A 9,853-nucleotide genomic window follows, 5' to 3' on the forward strand; every position below is an offset into this window, starting at 1 on the left:
TAATAATCTGATAATCTGTTAAAAATTTAGCTCCCTGTTAAGAATAGTGACATCACTCAAAAGTTCATTGTTTCTCAACACAACTCAAGAATGCTGTATGTGAGGAAAATCAACTTCAAACTTTTATTGAAATAATGCAAAACTTGAATTGAATTTATAATATTTTTAGATTGATTTTTACAATTATTGGGCTGTTACTCTCTTGCCTAGATGTGATTTTTATGTTCAGTTTGATGTTGCATCATGTTGTAAAACCCATCGGCAAGATATAAAAAAATGTGTCTAGATGTGGAAGTTGAACCTTGGAGATGAGTTTTCTCTATCTTAAAAGTGAGAGCCACACCCGTTTCTGGGTTAAGCCAATATGCATGAGCAAATATTTTTTCACTTGTTACCTATTTTTTTATCCAATGTTAACTCTAAATTTGGAAATTATTGCCAGTGATGTTCTAACCTCTCTACACACCATATTCTACTATAATATTTGATCTTACTGGACACGAGTCTAATATCTTTAGGCAGACCAGCCATAAAGCTGATTCCAGGGAGTCATTATACTTTCTTTTAGGATCACATATAATTTATTACCAGGTTTAACAATTTAGGAGCATAACTTATATGCTCTGGTGTTAAGCGTTGTTTTCTTTATACTGATGAATATTGCTTACCTATTTATAATTGAAAAAAAAAATAGCAGAATATGTGATACATTTTATAATGCTAAATAGTTTATGTAATAGTCAGTTATATACTATTTCCTTGTTTTTTTCCATATGGAGTTCCTTTTAAATTACCTCCTTCTACAACTGAGTATATTTTCATTAGCTGCCTTACATAATCCTAAAATATATTATAATAGGGAAAGCCCCAATTATAAAAATATTAGGAATCTTTAATTACAATGTTCATTTGTATGGTTTATATATAAAATTATAGGAAAACCCATGTCTGTTATTTCTATTCATATTTTTTAATTATTAATGAATAGAACGAAAATTCATAACTGATTTCAAAAAAGGTGTGTGATCGTGGTTGTTCCTAAGGAAGACTTGCCAAAATCCTTTGTAAAGGTCATTTATGTTTATAGCTTTGTTTAAGGTGATTTGTTGTGTTCTGCTGCCTATTTAGCCAAAGAAATAATAACTTTAGGTTATTATTATACATATTTTCATAAGTTACCTTAGTATTTCACTACATTTGAATTTTTTTTTTTTCAATTTGTCGATTTAGGAGATAAGAAAGATGGATTTATTTGTCACTTTAAAAATAATCGTTAACAGTTAGTACAGGTGTCTACTTCTGATTAGGAATTAGTATGACTTTCTAGCAGTTAACACTTGTGTTAACTAATGGAATCTTTATTCATAGTATGTTTTTAGCTTTAATCAACTAATTTAGTGGCAAAAAGCATACACTAAGTTTGATTAATATTATACTAGAACCATATCCATTAGTATATGGGGTGTTTACTGCTGGATATGACTATAGAAAGAAAAAATATAATTAGGTACCAAGCACCTACTAATTTTATTCAATTTCTTAAACAATAAGGCATTGTTATCTAATACTGAATTTACCGAAGTGTTTATGTGCTCATATAAAATAATTCTTTCTTAGGATTATTTAATTGATTTAATTCTTATTTTTGACCTTTATAGATTATGTTTCATCAGATTAACAACAATTATACCATCAAACAAACTTATTTTACTTAATTGGTAGTGGGATTGAAAAATAATTAAATAATTATCTTCTTTTGTCTAATATTGGTCCCGTACCCTGTCTACTACTTGGATTTAGTGTCTACTTTGGGGGAAGGGGAGGTGAAAACCTTTTTAATTTTCTATTTTAAGAATTGTCTCAAGTCTCAGTTTTCTTCATTTCTAAATTCCTTGTGATTTCAGTTATGAGTCAGTTATTCTATTTGAGCAGTTAAAACTGCTTTCTAGTTTATGTCAATTTCTCTAAAAGAAATCAATTGGAGTTTCTGTCTTAAATGTGTCTGCTACTGGTTCACTCACCCTTAGTGTAAACTAATCTTTTATGTGATCTGTTGGACATTTTGGCTGCAGTTATATTACATTGGCCTAATTATATAGTCTTCCTTAATACAGATTTCTTTCACTTGTCCTACAACAATTTACTGGCTGGTTTCCTGAAGCTTACACCTATGATTGTGGCCCTGACAATCTTCCAGTGAAAATAATAAAATCCAGTCTCTCTGTGCTTATTCCTATTCTTTACTACATACCATATTAACAACTTTTACTTACAAAACTCCAGTTTCTGTTCCTCGTGGAAAACCACTCTTGTCCACCCATTAAATAAAATTCCTAATCCTTCCACACTGTATCACTTCCATCCTGTTTCTCTTCTATCTAATTTGTCAAAACTGTTGGAACTTTTAGTATAGAAACAGCTTTCAGACTTCTTAGAAGAATACTCTCTCATTAATCCTTTCCAATCTGGCTTCCGACCTAGCTACTCAACCCAGTTCGCTCTCCTTAAAATAGCCCAAGATCTCTAGACCGCAATAGAAAACAAAAATTTGACTATCCTCATCCTCCTCGATATTTCAAAAGCATTTGATACATCACAACACCCTTCTTGCCAAACTGTAAAATCTTCCCATTTCCAATGGGATACAATTCCTATACTGATTCCTCCTATCAGATTGTTCCCAGTATGTAGTCATTTCAGGCCAGCCCTCTTCGAAAACACCCCCTCCCCTGTGGTTTTCCCCAGGGTTGTCCCTCTCTCCTATCCTGTTTTCTTTCTATATTTATGACCTTCCTCTGCACAACCATCACTACAAATACCATATTCATGCTGACGATTTTTAAATACACTTATCCTACTCATCTTCCGACCTATTACTAACTATTAGAAAACTTCAAGAAGACCTAGAACGCATAAGTCACTGGGCATTTACTAATAAATTAAAGTTGAATGTGGAGAAAACAAAGGCAATTGTAATATGTCCCAATCACCTCCTTAACATTGTCCCTCCTACTTCAACCCTGTTTCTAAATGATAATCCCACAAACTTCTAATCAACTGTCAAAACCTTGGAATTACCTTTGATCAAACCCTTTCCTGGAAAAAATATTTCTCAGTATCTCCCATCCTACTTTTTCAACCTTAAAGTGACTAAATTATCTTCGTCACCTATTTCCATTTGAAACCTGTAGACTCCTTGTTACTTTCTTAATATTCCCCAAACTTTGACTACTGCTCTTCACTATTCCTATCGGCGTAAGTTTTTCCTTTCCGGAAGGTTCCTTTACCAAGTTACCCAATTCTCTCGTCCATCATACATCTCAGATCTCCTTAAATTCAAATTATCTGTTCATTCCCGTTACACCTGTTCCCGGTCTTCAGTGGTATATACTGCGGCCCACCCCATAGCTGCTTTTGGCAGATCCTCTTCCCTACGGATCCCTTCTTATTTTTTATGACTCCTTGGTCATTTCTGTCATACGAGGGGGGGTATCTATCCTCATTTCGTGTGATCTTCACAGAAATAAAAGTTGACCACCCCAGGCCGGACCAAATTCCGAGTTTGCAAAGACCTATGCCACAACTACCTCAGCTACAGACGGCTCCTTCCCTATAGAAGTTCATTCCTACTTCCATCCGTCGTTCCAGTACTCTTCCAGCCTTGAAATACCGCTTATTCCATCATTTCTTATTCCCTCAGTTCCAATTGAACTTAAATACTACTTTCTTAAATACACCAAACAGCTTCATAAATACTGAATTTCGAATCGTCACTATTTTTTTTTTTACTCCATTGTGATATACATCAGTCTTTTCAGAAGGATACTTTAAGGTGGATCCACATGTTGGCCGCTCGCCACGGATCGGAGGCTCGTACAAATGCTCGGCAAACAAAGAGCCGACCATCCACATGTCAGTGTTATTCAGAGAGGCAAGCATGGCGGACGTACTAGTGGTTTCAGCCATTGCACTTGGATTGTATTATTTTTATTACAAAAAAAGAAAATGAAAGGAAATTAAATATAAATAAATAAGATTAAATATAAAACTTATTATAAAAAGTACCAACAAACACCTTTAACCTCCTAACAGCTCTTAGTTGCAACTAGACAAAGAACAATGGTGTAGATGCTACACGAGCGCTCTCACGAACCCCTTTGATCTGTGGCCAAAAAACCGACTCTCGACGGCTTGGCAACGAGCCTAGGCCAACCAAGCCAAGCCACCCATCCACATCCTCGCGTATGTCTGAGTTCGCCATGGCTCGGCCAACATGTAGAGGCCCCTTTAGATATTGGTATAACTCCTTGGTCTCTGGGCTGCAGCGCGGACAAGGAATTAGGAAGCAGTAAAATGAGTTTGTTCCGTTTCAATCTGTCAACTGGAGATTGGAGTAAGTGTTTTTAATCAGAGCTATATGTTTCTTATTCTGTTAGAATACACTGTGTCATTTTTGAAGGGTGTTTAAAATAATAGTCGACGGTATCCACGTGCTTTTTAATGTCGTCTTATTCAAGTGGGAAAGTTTGAAAAATGTTAACAAATACAACAAAAAATAATTTTTTTCAGTTATGCTGGAGCCGTGAGTCAACCCTGTGGGTCCTAAACCCCTCCTGGGGTACACCCAGCCACACCAAGTGGGTACCATTTATTGAGGAAAACATTTTATTCTTTCATGTCTCCGAAAGCTCCTTTTTTATAGAACAGGGCAAGTGTAATGAATACAACAATTATAATGTGAGAGAAAAGAGCGGCGGTCTGCCTATAATAGAGATAGCTGGAGTGAGGTGTCTGGTGGACACCGGCAGTTCCATCATGTGCCGAGAAGCCTTGCAAAAGCTGTGTGATGGAGATAGGATACCCAAGATTCAGAAATGTCAATGTAAATTAATCACCCTGGGTGGCACTTGTGTGGTAGAGGGGGAGGTAGAGATAAGTTTTACCCGGTGGGGATTTAGTAGAGAGAACTTGCCGGTACATATTGTAGGTAGTATGCCGAGGGAATACAAAGTGATTGTGGGGTGTGATCTGCTAGGGAAGGTGGGTGTTTGGGTTAAGAATATCAAGGGAAATTGGAGAATTGTGTTGGCGGGTAAAATGTACAAATGTCATCGACAGAAGAAAGGTGAGGGCGCACGGGTCGGAGCAATTAATCAGGCCAAGGACTGGAGGCAGAGGCTTAAGAGGGAGTATGAAGATATTTTTTTTAAAGAAGGAGACATGCTCGGGGCAACTGGGAAGACGGTACATGAAATCACACTGAAACAAGACAAGGTCACTTATGTGAAAGAGAGGAGATACCCGCAGGCGCTATGTCACCACGTCAGGGAAGAGCTTCAAAGTTTAAAACGCCAGGGAATAATTATTGATAGTACATCCCCGTACAATAGTCCATTGTGGGCGGTAAAAAAGAAGAGCGCGCCTGGTGAAATTAACGTAAAGTTCAGGGTAGTGATAGATTATAGGAAGCTCAACGAGAATACTATAGATGAATTCTGGTCTGAGTGCTTACCCCATTTTCTGGTGTGATTCGTCCTCCAAACACTCTTTCCAATTCTCTTCTTTCTGCCACAAAGCGAATCCAAGCAAAAAATACATCCACTGTTTCCTCAGCATTCTGACATCCAGGGCATTCTGCGGTGTTGTCCAATTCGAATCGGTATTGGTATGCTCTAAAGGATCCATGGCCTGTCAACAGTTGGGTTACGTAAAAATTCACCTCCCCATGCCGGCGGCCATACCACAAGCCCACATCGGGTATTAACCTGCGAGTCCACCTCCCGGAATCTGCAGCCTCCCTATACTGTTGCCACTGATCGATGGTAATTTTCCGGTCTTCTCTGGAAACGTGAGAGCGTCGTCTATAGTGCCTACTTCTTTCTTCAACAAGGAGTTCCACCTGCGGCATTCTAGTTATCACACACTGCCTCGTAGGAAACAGTCCGAAAAGCACTTACCGTCCTCAAGCAAACTGCGATAAACGGAAACCATCTGTCTCATGTATGGTTTAGTAACCATCGCATCCTTCCAAATGGGAGCTGCACATAACATAATCGAGGAGACAACTGTAGCAAGAAGCCTTCTGCGATTTTCCCTAGGACCTCCAACGTTTGGCATAAGGATGCCACATTTGCAGACCTGGCCCTGATATATTCCGTGAGAACATTAAAGTGGAGACGTGCATCGATCATGACTCCTAGGTATTTTAAGCAACACTGGGAACGAATTTCATGCCTTCCCACCGTGACAGTGATGAATTCAGTTTGCTTCCTGCTCGTTACTAGAACCTCGGTCTTGTGGTCTGCAAGTTGTAGGCCTATCGAAGGCAGCTGCCTCGGACCGTAGCAATAGCCTGGTTAGCAATGAGGTTAACTTCTTTCAAGTACTTCACCGCCACTACAACTGCAACGTCATCTGCAAATCCCACCACTGAGGCTCCCTCTGGGATTGTCAATTTGTATATTGCGTCGCACGTGACGTTCCACTGAAGAGGCCCTATTACCGAGCCCTGTGGGACACCACCATTCACCTCGTATCTCCTTTGGCCAATGTTTGAAAGATAAAACAGAACTCTATCTTTGAAGTAGTCTCTGAGAACTCTCATAAGATATGCTGGCACTGCCATAGTCCTTAGGGCATCTATTATGCAGGTCCATCTTGCAGTGTTAAATGCATTCTTAACACCTAGTGTGACGATTGTTATATAACTCTTGGCACCGCTCCTGCAATTGCTGTACGTGCCATCTCGACTACCAATCCAAAAGCATCTATCGTGGATCGCTCTTTACGAAATCCGTATTGAGCCCGCGAGAGGCCATTAACTCCCTCCGTAAACTCTTGTAGCCTGAGGATTTTCTCAAATGCTTTACCCATAGTATCCAATAAGCAAAGTGGACGATAGGTTGATGGGCCTCCCAGTCTTCCCTTACTCTTTGGAATAAATAAAGTACGAGGCGCTGTCTCTTCCAAGGTTCCAGAATTGAGGCTTCACGAATTAAAGAATTGAAAAAATCTGGCCGTTTCCTGAGAGCCACCTTCAGAGCTACATTAGGAATTCTGTCCAATCCTGGTGCCTTGGCATGTTGTTATATGTGTGTGCGTGCGTGCGTATGTGTGTAACGGGTTGAGGTCTGCTCCCCCCTTTTAGAAATCCTGCCTGCGCCCATGGTTTCAACTAAATGTCTTTTCAGTGGTCTCAAAACACTCGGTTATCCTCACTACTTGCTGTAACTAGCTTTAATGTTAACCTTTATTCTGTGAAAGAAATATATTCTTTGTATGGTAAAAAACCTATATAATAAAAGATCCTGGTTCGTTCTTTTCTGAAATGAATTCATAATTATTTAGAGTATTAAATGCAGCTGTTAAATCAATAACTTTTTCGAAAGTTTATAAATAGAAAATTTCTCATTACCGCTCATCTATTGATATTTTCTATTTGTGAATGTTCTTAGTCTATCCTTGAAAGTTCATAGTAAAACAATTAAGATTTTTTTTTAACTTATCGCAACCACTATGAATAGCATAACCTAACATTTGCTGTCATACTATCAGGATTTGCTTGATAGTTGCTTGTACTATAAACTATCTGATACGCTTAAACGGAGCATGCGCTACAATCTTACTGTCAATGTCTACGTGGAACCTCCGCTTTATTGTATGTTTGCCTTTTTTAATTTCACCTATGTTCGCGCCGTTTATTACTGAGGGAGTTAGCAGCGGTGCCGGTTCGAATCCGGTCTGGGGGGTCGACTTTTTTTTTTATTCCTGTGGTAGTCCCACAAAACGACAATTTGACCACCCACAATGGTTTCTGTTTTGAATTGAGTAGGTATAAATCAAATCACAGAGTTAGAACCTTTAGAAAGGTTTTTATTCATTTAAATGTAGACATAAACATTAGAACACAAATGAAACATTAACAATAGACAGACAAAGCAGGGAGGTTACAGTGTAGCCTTACAGTGTTACCATAACATTTTCCCCCTCTTTAATTAATAAGTAACATAGTCTTCTAAATAGGAAGGAACTCTTATGGTCCTCTGAGGCCTTTGCTTGTGTTGAGGCAAGGGTTCATCAGGTGAAGGTATTATAGTACTGTGAGGCCTATGTCCTGAATCAAGGGCCCATCCAGAGTTTCCACACTAGGCAGAGTAGTTTGTCTTTCTTCAGATGCAGCACCAGAACTTTCATTGCTATGTACCTCCTGATTACAGTTCTCGTTACCATCAGACAGCTGCACAAGTTGCGGTCGTTCATCAATAGAAGATGAATTGGTAGTGGACTGCTGGATCAAATGAATATCACCTCGTGGTGCCAATTGCCGCAATGAAACAGTTGACTCAGAGCCATCCTTCCGTCTAATGAAAGCATATTGAGGGTTTACTTCCAAGAGTTCCGCCTCTTCAACTATATCCTCATATTTACTATTTCGCACGTTTCTTTTAACTAGGACTGTTGCATTTGGTATCAACCATGATGGGATGGAGTTTCCGTTTGCAGTCCGACGCGGGTAGTTGAAAAATCTTTCATGAGGTGTGCAGTTAGTAGCAGTGCACAGTAATGAACGCAAAGAATGGAGTGCTTGAGAAAGCACTTTTTCCCAATCATCTGATTTAAGACCAAGAGATTTTATCACCAACATTATGGTTTGCCAAATTATAACGTTCCACTTGGCCGTTGCCTCGAGGATTGTAAGGAGTGGTTCGACTAACAGCCACCCCGTTTGAGTGTAAAAAGGTTACTAGTTCTTCTGATAGGAATGACATTCCTCTATCTGAATGAATGAATGCCGGCATACCGAATATAGAGAACAGTTGACAAAGACATTATATCACAGTTTTAGATGAAATATCTTGACAGGGGAAAACAAACGGGAAACGGGAATATTCGTCCATGACTGTCAACATATAGTGTTTCTTAATTTTAGAGGGTAGGGAGCCCTTAAAGTCAACACTCAAACGTTCGAATAGTGCTGTTGCTTTAATAAGGGTCCCTTGATTTTTCAGGAACCTTGGCTTGACTTCAGCACATGTAGGACAGGCAGATGTAACATTCTTGACATCCCCTAGTGAATATGGTAAGTTTTTTATTTTAATCCAGTGGTACATTCTGGTTATTCCTGGGTGGCATAATGACTTGTGAAGCTCAAATAGTTTGTTTGGTGATGTTGCACAGCAAATTCTTGAGAGAGTATCTGCCTTATGGTTTTCTTTCCCTGGGTGATAAACAATATCAAACTGAAACGGGGATAATTCTAAACGCCATCTCAAAATTTTATCATTTTTTATTTTACTGTTATGCTTCTTATTAAAAATAAAAGAAAGAGCCATTTGATCTGTAACGAGCTGAAAATGTTTTCCGATAAGGTATGCTTTCCACTTCTTTAGTGATTCCACTATGGCTGCAGCCTCTTTCTCTATGACAGATTGAGACCTCTCAGATTTTGACAAAGTACGGGAAAAAATGCAACTGGTCTCCCTTCCTGACTTAGTGTTGCTGCAATAGCAACATCGGATGCATCACTTTCAACAATTAGAGGTGAGCTACCAGATATAGTAGTAACCAGTGAATTGGCAATTTATTTTTTTAACCTGGCAAAATCTTGAGCGGCTTCAGGACCCAAAGGAAAAGTGACAGATCCTGTAATGCTACTAATTTTCTCAGAAAAACAGAGAACCCATTTTGAGTAATGAGCGAAAAGTCCGAGGGCACGTTTCAAGGAAGAAGCTTCGTTAGGCAGAGGTAATTTAAGTAAGGGTTTCAATCTATCAGGATCAGGACGTATTGGGTTTTTTGATATAACATAACCAAGAAGATTTATACAGGGCATTGAAAATTTACTTTTCTCAAG

At 38.7% G+C, this 9,853-nt stretch overlaps 1 protein-coding gene across 7 annotated transcripts in view; it reads left to right on the forward strand.

The window, feature by feature from the left end:
• Positions 1-9,853, forward strand: part of Fancl (E3 ubiquitin-protein ligase Fancl) — a 34,584-nt gene that overhangs the window by 563 nt on the left and 24,168 nt on the right. The window contains exon 2 of one of the 7 annotated variants that reach the window (XM_067047413.1): positions 9,009-9,079. The exons of 4 other annotated variants lie outside the window; for them this stretch is intronic. In XM_067047413.1, coding sequence (XP_066903514.1) covers positions 9,077-9,079 — 3 coding nt within the window. In that variant the 5' untranslated portion in view covers positions 9,009-9,076. Of the gene's footprint in view, positions 1-68; positions 331-9,008; positions 9,080-9,472; positions 9,541-9,853 lie in introns of those variants that run through there. 2 more of the 7 variants (XM_014414946.3, XM_067047412.1) reach the window with 2 other exon arrangements.

This window comes from Halyomorpha halys, unplaced genomic scaffold (genome assembly GCF_000696795.3).
Source record: "Halyomorpha halys isolate HHAL.00 unplaced genomic scaffold, Hhal_1.1 Scaffold90.1, whole genome shotgun sequence".
NCBI classification, from domain to species: Eukaryota; Metazoa; Arthropoda; class Insecta; order Hemiptera; family Pentatomidae; genus Halyomorpha; species Halyomorpha halys.